We start from the raw sequence: 15,765 nt of genomic DNA on the forward strand, positions 1-15,765 counted from the left end.
CAAAAATGTATCCTCCTGCTTTTGTAGAGTGCTTTTATTCTTCTAAATGATAAACATCATCTGCTCGGTAACTTTGAGCCATTCCCAGGAAAAGCACCAGCCATTCAGTTCATCACTATAGAGATTCTTTTTTTTTTTTTTTTTTTTACTTAAAAGTAAAGTAGAAAATTCACTTGTAAAAGAAGGGGGGGGGAGAGGCAGAAAAAAAAATAAAAATAAAGGTTTCCTGACAGTTCATAACCTGCTTGTGTGGCTCCAGCCCAGGTTAGGCATCCTCAAACCAGGTTCAAGGATTTTGTCAGCAGAGTGCCTGACACTAAGCTCAACGAGGCACCATGTACTGCATATTGGTTTCCAGGTGGGAGATCAGGAGAGGGTACTTTGGATGACCTTTCTTAAGGGATTTTGCAGGGGTCTGCCTGGAGGAAACGCATTTGCTTCCTTTTGCCTAGTATTAACCCAAAACTCAGTCTTGGTGAGTTTGAAAATTGTTATTTTTTTTAATCTTGTCTAAGGATGCAATTGTTGTATTTCTTCTACGTTGTCAAACTCAGTGCCTAGGAAGTACACTGCTTTGTATTCCAGGGCTTTGGTGCTGCTCTGCTGTTTCTGCTGTGACCAGCCCACCCAGGACGTAAGTGCCTGGAGCACCCCTGTTTTCATAAAGATAGCTGGATCTGCCTGTTCAGAGCCGTCTGGGATGCTGTGAGCTCTGTTACTGAGCTGCCTTCTCAAGTTCATTGAGTAATTGAACAAATCCATTCCCATCCCTTTTTCAGTCCTTTCTCACCCTCTGCATTAATGACCAGCATCGTCTCCAACCACCACAGCTTCCCCCTCTGCTGACTCCTGAGTTTAATGGGGAATTGATGGAAAGGGTGTGAACTCACCAGGTCCCTCTGCCAAACACTGTGAGATATGAGACTGCTCTGTCTGCAGGCTGACCCTGGGTTTCCTCTGTCCTTGATTTATTTTTCAAGGGAGGTTGAGTTTGTCCAAGATTGAGCTGCCCTTAGGGGGTCTTGGGAAAGGGGAAAAGGAGAAGGGAAGGGACAGTGCCACAGAAAGGGGATTTGGGGGAATGCCTTCGCTGCAGGTCAAACCTGCAGGTAGTCAGGCAGACTTGGGCTGAGTTGTTCAACAATACTGAAGCAGCCTGGTTGATCCCCCAGGGTGCATGCCAGTGTCCTGGGCAGGTCCTACAGATGTGCTGGATTTGCTATTGAATTCCTGATTCATGCTGCTTGTGCTGGCTCCCAGAAAATGTGGAGGAAAGACATGTCCTGGTCTCACTGGGAGCAGCAGCGTGAGGAGGTGTAAGCTTTGTTGGAAACTCAAGTGAGCATTAGCAAATGGAGTTTACTGTTAATGGGGGCCTTTAGAATCATAGAATTGCCTAGGTTGGAAGGGACCTTTAAGATCATCTAGTCCAACCATTAACCTAACTCTGATAAAAACCATCACTAAACCATGTCTCTAAGCACTATGTCAACCCATCTTTTGAATACCTCCAGGGATGGGGCCTCAACCACTGCCCTGGGCAGCCCATTCCAATGTGCAATAACCTTTTCAGTGTAAACACTTTTCCTAATATCCAATTTGAACCTCCCCTGGCGCAACTTGAGGCCATTTCCTCTTGTCCTGTTGCCTGTGACTTGGGAGAAGAGACCGACCCCTGCCTCTCTACACCCTCCTTTCAAGGAGTTGTAGAGAGCGAGAAGGTCTCCCCTTGATCTTGGATCTACCTGCCTCTAAAATGAGCCTGGGGGTGCACCCTTATGCTTGAGTTGCTTAGTATGAATGCTGTGTGGCCATGGCACCCCTCTTCTGTTTTACTGCTTCCTGATAGCTGGGGAGAGGGTGTGGGTCACTGTCCTTCTCTGGCTTGCACAGTAGTTCTGAATCTTTTTCTCCTTTCCCTTGATGCAGTAAGGTGCTTCTAGTGTCTGCCAGGAAGCTCTGCAAGCCATGGCTGGAAAACCCACTCCCAACCCAAATGGGGTTAGGATATATGCCCATGTGCAAAGTATCTCTGCTTCTTCTTGCTCAGTTTCCTTTTTTTCCTTGTCCTCAGGCAGCTAGAAACATGATAGTAAGTTTGACACTCATGTCACCTGCTGGACCCCATCGTTGTCTGGGACCAGAAGCCAAGAACAGAAATAAATAGAAGAAGCATTTTGGATTGCACCTGGAAAAAGAGAGGGGGTTATCATGGCTTGAGAAAATGAGTTAATTCGGTGGAAAACACACTTTTTGAGTGTCTGTCATCAAAATCAGCAGACTGTCCATTTAAGATCCACCTGGTACTCTTTGTAGAGGCTGTTTGTTATTTAGGCTGTATTGTAGGTTGCCTTGCCTGCTACTTTGAGCGCTGCTGCTCTCTGCTCATAAGGACCAAATGAAGCTCCAGCAGTTGCATTTCCCTGGTTTTAATATCTTGGCAAACTGGATGGGGATCAGTGTAAGGACTAGCTCCACCTTGACCCTGTCTACCCGTCTGCACCGCAGCAGAACCTGAACACTTTCAGGGAGAGGCAGGAAACTGGGGACTTTGTTTCTTGTTTATTATTTATAGTTGTCTACTTTCTGGAGAAAATGGTGAAAGAGACATAAACTTCAGTTTCTGGCCACTGGAAGCCATCAGTTACAGGACTGTAAGCAAAAGGAGTGTTGTCTTGCTCTTTTGGCAAAATTTTAATTGAGATAATTAGATTTTGTCTCCCTGTGTACTTGGGTAGTTTTTGTAGGCATACAAAGATGGTGTGCTAAATTTGAGTCCCTTAATGGCAAAGTTTCTGAGACCAGAAAAGGACCCAAGCCTTAGGAAACGCCTTTGTAGGGTAGCTATAATTTTGTCTGGGATTATCCCAGGAAGAATTTGTGTGCGGATAATGAGCAGCATTTCTGCAAGACGCCTGATGCTCTCGGTGCATGCAAGAACTACTGCCAAGGGGGCCATTCATCTGACTTGCCCAGGCACCATGGGCGCACCCACTTCTTTAGGGCTATGACTCTCTTGGTAGCTGAATGACTGGAAATCACAAATACGCTGTCTGTGCAGCCTTTGAGGATATTAGGTACCTGGGTGGGAAATGAGGATGTTTTAGGTAATGTGGGCATAGGGTGTCTCTCAGTTTGCAGAGGTGATTGGGGCAGACACAAGGTGGTGCCTTGAGGAGAGACAGACGGATGGGAAGGCTGTGGTGTGGGAATAGCCCAGACTGGGAAAGGGTGATAAAAGACATCTCTTCAGCAGATAAACTGGATTTGTGCTGTTCCCTGTCCCAGATGTCAGTGGAGGGAAGGGCAGGAGGCTGTCATTGAGCAAAACATTATTTTCCAAGGTCTACCACTCTCCCACCACCTCTTTTTTTTGAGTTGCATCAAAGCCTCAGAAACCTGACCTGCAGCCCTTTTGCAAAGGTCATCCATTTGGGTTGATTAGTTCTGCAGTCTTCATCTCGTGTTTGTTGTGGCATCTGCTAGTGCTACTGTGAAGCCCGCAGGAATCAAGCTAATAACTCAATAATATGCTTGGCCGTGCTAGGGTTGTAGTGTGAGGCTTCTTGTCTCCTGCATGTATCCGATCTGATTCTTCTAACGTTAGGATTTGTCTGTGTGAGTTACAGTATCTGACCATCTTTATTTAGGTTAAAATGAGTAACTAGTTCGAGGCAGGCAGAGGGATGACAGGTCATATTCAGTTTAATTGGGATTTTTCTCAGGCTGTTTCTATGAGAAACTTCATAACATGGGAACTTGTATTTGATTTAATTGATTGGCATTATCTTCGGTGTAACCTATTCAGAATGAAGGATCACAGCACTCAAGAAGGGCTGTACTGGATCAGGCCGGAGGCCCATCTCCAATGTGTGTGGATGCCCAAGGAAGAGTCTGAGCAGGCAAGCATTTATAATATGCTCCCCAAGCCTCTCTGTGTCTCCCACTGTTTAGTCTCGAGTGTTCAAAGTTGCCTATAAAATTTGGCCACAGTTCTCCCCCTCATTTTTGATAGCTATGGAAATTCTGAGAACAATGCCAAAAATATCTCTTTAAAAAAGAAAAAAGAGAACTGTCCTGGTCCTAGTGCTTCTGAAAGGTGCTAGGAGTTAAGTATGGTTTCAAAGATGGAATGATCAGATAACACTGAAACAAACTCCAGATGTATTATTGGGGTGGGGAGGGAAGAGGAAAAAAAAACCCAAACCGCAAAACAACAACTCTTCGTATTTTTGGAATGTGTAATTTTTGAATGCCTGGCTTGGCAGTGCTGTAAATACCACCAGCTGTGACAGAAATTGCTTCTCCACAAGGCACTATGCTGAGACTGTCCATTTATTTCCTGCTAGCTACTTAATTTTTTTTTTCATAGGGAAGCTGTGACGGCTTTGATAGCCACGAGGCCTCTGTCAGCAATGTGTTTCATCTGCAAGGTTGTGTTTAACTGGGTCAGGAAATTTAAATTTTGGGAAACCGGGTTGGGCAAGGGAAGGTAGAGGGGTTAGGGAGAATGCCTTTGCCCTCACATGGGCCATTATCTCAGCAGAAGCTGTATGCAAATCTCACTAACATCCCGGTAATATTTTCCAACCTGCTCCCCCAGCCAGGCACGTGATATTGCGAGGAAAACTTACACCATGAGCAGAATAGCAGGTATGATCAGTCCTGGATTTGCCACATAGCTGAAGATCTTGGCAACAAAAAGTGGGAAATCGAGCTCGATGGTCTCTTGGATGACTTCATACATCCTTTTCTTTCCACTGGAAAGACAAAACGGCCAGTTAAGGAGTGTAGGTATTTCCTGGAGGGGCAAAATAGCCCCTAATTTAATAATGCTAAGTAGCACGTCTCCTCTCTTTCAGTGAGCATCAGTTGCCAACAGTGATGCTGTTGGCCACCAAGGATCTTGACAACAAATTCTACTGGAATTACTTCATTTTAAATTGTCTATTGGTCCATCCATTCCCCAGCCACCCCCATTGATTATAAGAATAATCTTTGCTAGGCCAACTTGCTCCTGGAGATAATATATTTATTTCCATGTGTGGCTCCTTTATGAGTTTTATTTACCCCTCTGAAATGTATAAAACCCTACAGAGTGCAGTAACTGTATGTTTCTGATCGACATCCTGTTAAATATGGCCTCTTCATGGTAGAGATGACTTTCCATACGCAAATTCCAGCTTTCTGAAATAATGAGCCAACTTGAAGAGCTCCTAAGTAATGACAAAAATAGCAAGCTGTGATTATTGCTTAATAGGAAACTCAGCGACAGAGTCATTTCCCACCAGATTGATAAAAAAGATGAGAGTATTCTGTATGAAAGGAGAACAAATCTGTAAAAGGCTGGATTACATAATTGACCTTCTTCTCTCCTCAGCATCTCCGGGTCTGTGAATTCAACCTGAAGAGTGCTATTCCTCATCTTTGGGCTTGTTGCCTCCTGGGATCTTGCAGGATTCTGCTCAGGAAGGCATTGGACTCTGTCCTGAGGATGAGAGTCAATAAAGACAAACTTGGCTAAGCGGTATCCCAGCTTCATCAACTGCCTAAAGCCCAAGAGAGCTGAGCTTTCAGTCAAGCTGAGAAGTGTGCCAAGGGTCTGAATCAGGCTGAGTGGCTTTTGAAGGGTTGATTGGGAATTGAAATAGCTCTTTCACGTTGCAGATTAGTCATCTCCAAATGATAGCGTGCATGCGACAAATTTCCTGTCAGATCTTCTGACATTGCTCGTTGACACCTGTCCTTGTTGCAGAACTGAGGAAATTTTGGTCTCTTGCCTTCTCCCTGGAGTGTTTTAGCTTTCTATTGTCATTCTCCATTAGCAAGTGGATAACCTAAACCAGTGCATCTACAGGAACAATTTGTTCCAAGCTGGCTCCTTGCTGAGTCAGATTCAACGGGCACAGGAAATGGCATTACTCAATCAAATTAGACTTTATTGGCATGTTAATCTGGTCCACTGAATGCTCTGTGCAGTGCTGATTCTGTCCTAATTTTAAAAGAGCATTTAAAATAAAAAAAGCTGCAACTCTTCAGGCTCAGGCCTATCAATTTCCTGCTATTTTATGAGGAGAGGCTGAGGGAGCTGGGGGTGTTCAGCCTGGAGAAAAGGAGGCTGAGGGGGGGCCTTGCTCTCTACAGCTCCCTGAAAGGAGGGTGTAGCCAGGGGGGGTCGGTCTCTTCTCCCAAGTCCCAGGCGACAGGACTAGAGGAAACGGCCTCAAGTTGTGCCGGGGAGGTTCAGATTGGATATTAGGAAGAATTTTTACACGGAAAGGGTTATTGCACATTGGAATGGGCTGCCCATGGAAGTGGTTGAGGCCCCATCCCTGGAGGTATTCAAAAGACGGGTTGACATGGTGCTGGGGGACATGGTTTAGTGATGTTTCTTTTGTCAGAGTTAGATTGATGGTTGGACTAGATGATCTTGGAGGTCCCTTCCAACCTAGATGATTCTATGATTCTATGATTTTCCAAAAAAATTCAACACGTAAAATCTATCTCATGCTATGAGAGTTCTTGGCTCTATGGAAGGTCTTAGAAGGAGGCTTTGGAACCCTATTTTGCTCCCACAATGTCCTTAAGAGCTTTAAAGGTGCTCCCATTGCTTTTTTTTTTTTTTTTTACTGGGGTCTGCACCCTGCTGTCCCACTCCTGCTGTCCTCTGGTGCTTTCATTGGCGTGTGTTGCCCACTGCTGGGCACAGCCCATTACCACGAATTTAACCAGATTGAAAATGGAGGCACTTCACAATCTCTGCTGGAGTTCTAATTTCATGAAATTAGAACCAGCCCTCTAATTTCGTGAAAATAATCCTGTGTATCAGAGCAGAAAACCGGTGTGTTGGGCATTTTGCTAGTACCTGAATGGTCCACAGTCAAAGGAGGGAGGCAGGGACATGATGGTGTAAGCCACAGGCAGGAGGCTGAGAAACAGGATCAACAGCAAAAGTCCCATGTAAAAATTATTAGACTTGGACGCTTTGAAGACTCGTTCGTGAGGGACATTGCTACTCATGACAGCCCAGCACTGAAAATACATGGAGGTTAATAAGCGCAGCACGTTTATACCCACGAGCCCTGGAGCGTAGAAGGATCCCATCCTGAAAAGGAAGGGAGAAGGTCAGGTGGTGTTTTTTGACAGATTGGAAGTTTTTTTTTATTATTTTCAGAAGAAGGAAATAAAGTGCTCATGTGGTGGCAAGTTCACCCATGAATAAAGTATGAGCAGGCTGGCTTGTTCTACCCCTGTGCTCCCTGCATCCACGTTGGAGTATGGTAACCGTAGATTAAGGACCAGTGAGGTCTTGGACACCTCAGTGCTTGGAAAATATCAGGCAAGAGTAACCAGCAGGGACAGACCTCCCTGAGCCTGCAGAGATGTTGTAGTAGGGAAATGGGTGGAAATCATTAGTCTGTGGCAAAAGAAACCTTGATTCCAGAGGAGGTGAGGGTGCTTTGTGCTGTTGCTTACTGCTTTTGGTGCTGTCACTCTCACCTGGCTCCGTGCCCACTCTTGCATTGACATGTAAGCTTGTGGTGCCCCCAAAACCCTTTCTGATCTCCTCCCACAGCATGTGGACCATCTTAATACATTTTTACCACTGAAAAATAATGAACTTATAAAATGAGAGAGAGGAGTAGGGTTTGCAAGACTGTTCTCTGCTGCAGTTATGCCACTGCTACTCCTCTTGGATGAGTAAGCTGGCATTTTTAAATTTCCACTTTTATACTTAAGCACAGAAAGCCAAACAATCAGAGATACCAAACCCCAAAGGTTATTCTAGCTGGATTGGAACATTCAACAACAGAGAAGTGGTGGGGTCTCTGTCTCTGGAGACACTCAAAACCTGCCTGGACACGTTCCTGTGCACCCTGCTCTGGGTGGACCTGCTTTGGGAGGGAGGTTGGACTAGATGATCTCCAGAGGTCCCTTCCAACCCCATATCATTCTGTCATTTCTAACTCTACTGGCAGATTTTCTAAATAATGGACACCACTACCCCACCATCCGCACCCCCACCCCCCCCCCCACCCCCCCAAAAAAAAAAGGAAATATCTTACCAAATCATTCCCTGGTTGAAGACCAAACCCAGAACATTGCCACTAATGTCAAACTCTGCATAGGATGGCTGCGTGGGGAAAGGAAGGAGAGTTTGTTGTTGCTAGAGATACCTGCTATTGTTTGCTGCTGGGTATAAAGATGCTTATTTAAAGCTGGTATGAAGGGATTTCTAGGGGGGCTCCGGCTGCGTGTGTACCGCTTGAATGACCATCAGCAGCGCAGGGAAAGCAAAATTTGAGCTACTGCATTGTGAGCTGCTGCTACTCTCTTGGGTTGCTGAAAATTGGAAAGGTATATACAGAGGTGCTCAGAGTCACTCTGTGTTTCTACCTTCTCCCCACTAATATAAAGCCAGCTGTGAGCACAGGAGCCATGGCATGGGACTGGGTTTTACACTCCAGCTGGTGCACGTGGCTACGGGCTTACAGTTCTACCCTGGTGAAATATTGAACGTTTAAAAGGTGATAATGATGAGCTGGCAGGCAAATGCTGCGCCAGATACATGCGTGTGCTCAGGTCTTGCAGCAGCGGGCTGCTGAGGAATAGAAACAGAGGGCAATAGGAGAGAAATATGAGGGAATATATGACCTGATGGGTATGTGGTGGCATTTCACTCTGTACTAGCCAGTAGCTAGGTTACTCCATATAAAGCAGTATTTTATCTGATGTGGGTGTTAACGGTGGGAGACCCAGAACAGGCTGCTCTAGTCTATTGACAATATTTGTTATTTTATAAATTGTTGTCCTGGTAGACGTGCCTATGGTGAACCTGCTGTTTCTTCTACATATATCTGCTTTTGTGCACGCAAAACTCAGATTACTTTTTTTGGCAGTTTGAACTATGTGTAAAGTTTTTCTTCTACATTTTCTTGAAAACAACATCTTTTTCCCCCACTGAAATGCAGAAAACACGTTTCTAAGAAATGATGGGTGATGCCTTTATGTTTGAAACGTCCTGCGCAGCATGTCTGTTTTTCACTCAATTTGCATGTACTTAATACTGCCAGCAGTTCATAAAGTTGAGGTTTAAGATGTTTGTCTTTTATGATGAAAACTCAAAAGGAGCCTAGTCAGAGTCTTGCTTAGCTGACTGCTCACAGCTTTGGGAAGGGATGGGTGCAAACGTTATTTTCTTTGTTCTTTTGATTCCAGTCCGTTTCTACTTCAAATCTTTAGCTAGAGGTTAATATTGGTTTCTTTCTTCCATGAAAACAAAGACAACTTTCAGTGTCTGCTGTCCTCTGCCTGGGGTACTTCTTTGTGAGAAGGCTGGGATAGACAAGAGACTTATTCACTATATGCATTAGAAAAACATGTATACAGTTGTGCTGATGCCCGTGGCTAGGCTGGGTTAGACGGCTGTTACCAAACCATCTTTCACTCCTTTTTCATTCCTGGGCCAGGGGAAAAATAAAAATCCCAACCCCTACTTGAGCGCTAGTGGAGTAATACACCGAATAGGTGAATCTCTTACCCCTACTTGAGCACTAGTGGAGTAATACACTGAATAGGTGAATCTCTTAAAGGTGTAGGAGAAAAAGAGGAGGGAAGCCCACGGTGCTTTCTTCTTTCTGTTACTACCATGGGAGCTGCTTGGCATGAAAGGAGTTTTGCTTTTGCCAGATCACAGGGTGCAAACCCTCTAGTGCTGCCCCATGTTACGGGCTGCAACTTGACGTGACTAATAAACATTAGTAATAAATAACAGTCCTAATAAATAAGGGCTGGGTTGGACTCCTCGTTTGCAAAAGCTGACCTGCTGGAGCATGTCAGTCTGGTCATCCCCTGAGAGATACTGCGTGGGGTGTGTTTCTCCGTGCAAAATCATCTCGCAGCCTGCCTGGGCTGATGCTGAATGCCACAGGAAAGGAGAGAGGGAGGTGCAGGATAAGCCCTAAAGCAGCTCTTTTAAATTTCACTGAGCGGTGGAGGATGGACGTCCAGGAAATTTATTTATTTATTGTTTCATACATCAAGAAGTGCCTGTAGGCCAGAAGAGAGACTTCCAGCTCTTTGTACAATGGAGATCTTAAGAATTAAGAAAAACCTCATGTGGTATTTCTAAAGGTTGTTTTGAGGAAAGCATATTAAAAATAAAATAAAATCAAAGGCAGCTAGCAAAGTGAGAGGAGGAAATGGCCAGGAGGAGGAAACCAGAAACTTCAACAAAGATGTTTTTTTGTCAGCACGTGCAATGGGAGCAATTGCGTGCTGCTTGGCTGCCGGGGTTTTCTCCAAGCTCCAAAATCCCTCGTTCCACCCTGGGAAATATCCTCTGCCTCCCCCAGAAGAAATGCGAAAAGCTCCATGAGCAGCAAAATGCCTGCTGTGCCCTCACTGCTCCTGCTTGACCAGGCCACTGTAGACACCTGCAAAGGCCGCCTCTGCTCTTCTCCAGACCCCTCCTGGAAACCCTTCCAGTATGGCAAGTAGGCAGCTGATGCACTGATATAATTGTATTCTTGCCAGCTATTTCCATCTCTGTCTGAATTCATCTGGTTTTGTCACTTCTTAGGTGAAACAATGGATTTGTTTTTTTTTTTTCTTTTTTTTTTTTTTTCTTTCTTTTCATTATTTTGTTCTGTATTTGTGCAGCTCCAGTACTGGCTGCTTTGGTAACATAGCCTTTATGAATACCAAAGAGTCCAGTCCTGTTGTGTGTTGTGCATACGGCAGAGAGGAAAGAAATGCTCCTTGCTCCACTGCAGCAGAAGCTGCACCAGCTTCCAGCATTGATCAGAAGATGATGCTGTGAGTAAAGCCCGCGACTGCCTGTGGGGTGGGCAACGAGCAGGAAGGTCTGGGGCTTTGAGAAGAGGTATAGAAGGGCCCAAAGGTTTGGGGTTATAACAAATGAATGAAGATCAGATTAATTTATTATTTTTTTTGAACTCAACTTCATGTTTTAAAGTCCTGAGGTGGGAGAGAGGGCTGCATTTTTGTAGGATTCTTTCTGGGATGAAGCTGACTGAACCAGAGAAGTGATGCAGAGACTACCTACGCCAACTAAATTATCAGGCAAGACCAGGGAACCACTGGAATAATTCAAAACAAATCTGTAGCATTTGTACAAATGGTCCTAAATCACTTCTGTCTTCCCAGCTACAAGACATTGACTTACAAATCCAGCCTCTAGGTCCCAGCACCAACAGTAATTCACAAATCTGACGAAGCAAGCTCGGATGAAGTCTCCCACCAGGATGGTTATGTAGGTCACCAGGATATCGGACACAGTGAGCCTTACGAACTCCTGCAATTTAAAACAAGGAAAAAACATTTAGCTCCTATAATTTCAGTAGTGTATTCAGGATTGTATTTTTTTTTTTTTTTATTAAGCCATTTGTCTTTATGTGACAGTAACCTTCAGAAAGGCATGCCATGAGCAAACTCCCTGCTGGTTTTCAAACACTTGGCAGTGCCTAAGCGTTACCTCTGTGCTTGGGAACCATGAGCTCTGTTAGAGCCGTTAACCCTGATAGTTGTTGTTAGCGTTGCTGACTGCGCTGCATGTTGTGGCAGCACATAAAATGTCAGCAGAATGTTAATGCTGCAGTAATGCTGGTGTAAAACATACATACACCAAGGGTAATTTTGACTGTGGAGAGCTCTGCTATGGCTCAGCTCCATAACCTTCCTGTGGACTCCTGAGGAATTTGCTAAGTTGCGAACAAGAGCTGTGAGGAAGTGTGGAGAGGGGAGATGTGCAAGACAAGAAGGGTAAAATAGCAAGCAGAAGTAAGGTTTGTAGGATGGAGATAGCTGATGTCCCAAGGATTCAAAAGGAAAAACACTGACAAGAAAAGGTTTAAAAGTCTGAGGGGGGGAAAAACCTCAAGGATTTGGAAAATGACAGCTCAGTTGCACTGAGGATCAGCCCTTTCCAAGGAGCAACGGTGGCTGATCTTTCCCCACTTGACTGAAGACCTCTTGGCCAGTGAAGACCCATTGGGTGTGCACCCTAATGCATAGCCTCGTAGCTTGGTTAAGCCCTGGCTATCTATATCAGCCAATAAATAATTGCTTTTGCTTTTTAAGTGGTGCATAGTCTGGCTGCAGAACATCTTGGTTAATCAAGAAAGTTGCCCAAAGTGGGAAGGTTGCAGGGTGGGTTTGTGGGGTGAAACTCTGAAGACCTGAAGGCCACCCTGCATGCATTTCAGGGAGATTATTTTTGCCTAATTCTGCTCTTGTTCCGTGGCGTCACGGTGCATTAGTGGTTGGGACATGTCAGGAGTTCCCTTGGCGCCTGTCCTCTTGTTGGGTTTTACTGACGTGCTCTGAAGCTTCCCTGCAACGTGAATCGAAGTGGAGCAATAAGTGGAAAAGAGAGGTTCCTTCAAAGGTGCGGTCACGATCTGAACTAGAGCATGATGCAGGCATGGCTGCAGACTACCCAGCCTCTTGTGCCCTTCATGGAAAGGGCCACAGAGCTGTGTGTGTCCTGGATGTATCTGGCTGGGAATTTCACCACCACAGCTTGAGAACTGTGGCCAAGGATTTATACTTTATGCGAGAGTCAGGAGAGGAGATGCCATTTGCAAGGAAAAAAAAGTCAAGTTTGGAAATGCTAAAAACAATAACAACAACCCCAAAACAGCCCAGAGACTTACTACATAATGAATTTCTTACAATGCCGACGGTCGTCTCCCAGCAGGGTCCCCTGGGCACGTCTGCAGGATCAAGGGGAGGTAGGGTGGCGGTGCTGCCATTCCCCGCAGATGAGTTGTGGTGGCCAAGCATTGTCCAGCGCGTGATGTTCTTCACCACGTCCTCTTCAGCCAGCTGCAACGAAGAGACCTCCCAGCCAAAAATGTCAGGAAACGGGGGGCCCCAGAGGATGTGTTTGGAGACACCCAAGAGTGTTGTGTTTCCCCATCCTCCCTACCAGTTACTATACTTTATATAAGCATTTGCTTACAAGAGAATTGCAGTGCTGTCACGGGAAAGGCAAATAGCACAGAAGCCCCTTCCCTTTTGCCAGGAGCAGGGGAGCAGCAGCCCCTTCAGACCGAAAGCAGCTCGGGGCACTGTGAATTTTGGGGAGCTAGCAGCCTGCTCCCCGCACGTGGAGGAGCCAGGTCTCCTGCAAGACTAGTGTGTGCAGAGGGAACCTCCACCCAGTTCTCCTTCCTCGCTTTCTTCATCGTTTTTCAGGGCAGAATAAACCGCCCTGATTCCTCCAGTTCTTCTCGGCTTTAAACAGTCCCATTTTTTCCTGCAGATCAGTTGGACGTTTATCCTTTCCTGCAGCTATCTGCCTGCAACATGCTACCAGGATAACTGCTCCCCCAGTTAAAGAGGGGAGGGCAGGGGAAAAGGATTATAAACTATATCCTCGGGGCCTGCGTTAATAGAAATTGCAAATAGTGTCAGATGGAGAGGAAAAAAAAAAAAAAATCATATTATCCTAATATGCCATGATTATAGGAGACAATAAGCACCCTCTCTTCTGGGCTGTAAAGAGAAGCTGGAGTCTCTCTGGAAGCCCCTCTTGGTTGTGAGTCTCCCCAGAGAGCTGCAGCCGGTGCTGGAGAGGATCGGGGAGGGGAGAAGCGCCTGCTGGAAAGGGGGTGATTGTCCCTGCTGGGATGGGCTGCACTCCCCCTTGGCTTTGGGCAGGGCTAGTGAACGTGGCTTTTCGGCTCGGCTCTTACTTTTTCGTTGACGTCATCCATCAAAGCCAACAAGAACGTGTAGAGGTTTCCCAGGAAGAGGGCGAAGATCCGTCCCAGCTGCCACTTCAGCCCGATGCGGGGATGGTAATTTTCTAGTGCAGCGATGGTCTCAAACAGCGGAGGGCAAAACATGCCCAGCAAGGACATCACAATTTCAACCTGCCACGTGAGGAAAACGAGATTACCCTTAATACTAACAGCGGCAACTATCTTTCTTAGAGCGGAAGGAGGGCTGCCGGCAACTCATCAGCAACTGGTTGGAGCTTCCTGAAGGATTTATAAAGGAGCAGGAGCTAAAGCAAGCTCAGCTCCTGGCTTTGCTTGGTGCGCAGGCAGCACAGCATCAGACCTCAGGGCTGGGTTGCACGGCTTGCTCTCGCAGGAGCGCTTTGGCTGTTATCTCAAAGGGATGAGCTCAGAAGGATTTGTTCCCCGTCAGTCCAGACTCATGAATATTTAGGTTCCTTGAGTCCCTCGTAGCACTGCTTGCACCAGCTCCGAGGTTCTTATTTTAGTTTGGGAGGAAACACGAGACTTGGCTTGCGTGCGTAAAGATAATTAGTCGATGCTAATGTTTATTTTCCACATTCAGCACCTTTGCTTTTGCCATCAGCAATCACAGATTTGAACGGAAGCACATCAAGGACTCGGTTTTGCAGCTCAAGAAAATACCTTCTAGTGGTATTTTTGTTCCTCTATATGGTGCGAGGTGCTAAGCTGTATTGTGATCAACGAGGTCATTGGCAAGACAGTGTTAGGTCAGGCATGGCTTGTAGGCTTTATCATTTTTACAGCCCCACAGCGCCCGTTGGCCTGCAGAGGACTCTGCCTGTGTAGCCACTGGCAGGCTCTGACTCACACGTCCTGCTTTCCCTCCTCTTCTTCTTTTCAGGAGAGTGAACAGTACCCAGGACTGTAGTATATAGTCAAATCTCAAGTTGTCACCAGGAAAATCTCAGACATTAAACTCTTTTTTTTTTTTTTTTTTAAAATAGGATTTTTTTCTTTGGGAAAGGTTCACTGAAATGAATCAAAGCATTTTGTGAGAAAGTGCTGTCTTGCTAATGTTTTCTGAGGGAATTATAAAAATGCATGGCTTTGAATGTAATTTGGCTTTGATATACAAATACATGATAATGTAGTATACATGGAAATTAAGCTTTTCCATAGGTTGAAACAGTTCTTTTTTTTTTCTTTTTTTTTTTTTTTTTTTGTGTGTGAAGAGCTTCAAGATTTAAACTTCTCATTCCAAAATCGGACACATAAAAACTTTGACAACTGAAATTTTTCTGCGGGTTGTAAAATCTTATTCCCCTTATTCAAGATGGACGATAAAGATCTGAGTTTAGCCTTATGTCTGATCATGGGCATTCCTAACATTCGGAGAGATTTCTAGTACAACACAATTCCTAAGCATGAATAAGTGGCTTGAGGTAGATGCTTTAAAGAAATGGTCAGTGATGTAAGTGCTGAAAGCCCATTTGACTTCCTGTGATTTATTGTAGGAGTATTTTCCCCTCTTTGCAGGAGCTGCTAAATTGCCCTAGATACTCTCACTGAGACCGATGTGCTTCCCAGCTAAGGGGACTTCTGGGCCCTGGTAGGGAATCCCTCTGCCTTGGATACTGTCCTGAGGTTGTGGCAATTATTATGCTGATGTCCAAGCAAATTATCACAGCAGAAAACTGGAAGCAAAATTTCCTTACCTCATTTCTTTCATACCAACCAACGTTTTGCATTTTGGAAAATGTCTGGGAGCGTTTCACCACAAAATAAATGAGGTAGCCGCTCCCGCACAAGCAGCATATGATGAGGACATTGGCCAAAACGCGCAGGAACCTCCTCAGGTGGATGTTCTCATCCTTGTTACTTTCTTGCTCATCCACAATAGACTCCTGAAAAAACAGGAATGCTCACAGAATGGGAGAGCGTACCTTGCAGCACCGAGCCTAAGGCAACATTGGGTGCTTTTCCACCCTATGAAATGTAATCCCATGCTATTCTGGCTATATTGAACTTGAGA

General features: G+C 45.4%; 1 protein-coding gene across 1 annotated transcript in view; it reads right to left on the reverse strand.

Annotated features, from left to right (window-relative positions):
* Positions 1-15,765, reverse strand: part of TMC2 (transmembrane channel like 2) — a 34,824-nt gene that overhangs the window by 3,435 nt on the left and 15,624 nt on the right. Inside the window, exons 11-17 of the mRNA XM_074150868.1 lie at positions 15,449-15,637; positions 13,722-13,901; positions 12,697-12,849; positions 11,189-11,317; positions 8,067-8,134; positions 6,866-7,105; positions 4,635-4,760 (exon numbers count right to left, since the gene is read on the reverse strand). Of these exons, the coding sequence (XP_074006969.1) occupies positions 4,635-4,760; positions 6,866-7,105; positions 8,067-8,134; positions 11,189-11,317; positions 12,697-12,849; positions 13,722-13,901; positions 15,449-15,637 (1,085 nt within the window). The remainder of the gene's footprint in view (positions 1-4,634; positions 4,761-6,865; positions 7,106-8,066; positions 8,135-11,188; positions 11,318-12,696; positions 12,850-13,721; positions 13,902-15,448; positions 15,638-15,765) is intronic.

The sequence above is a fragment of the Numenius arquata genome, chromosome 7, assembly GCF_964106895.1.
Source record: "Numenius arquata chromosome 7, bNumArq3.hap1.1, whole genome shotgun sequence".
Lineage (NCBI taxonomy): Eukaryota > Metazoa > Chordata > Aves > Charadriiformes > Scolopacidae > Numenius > Numenius arquata.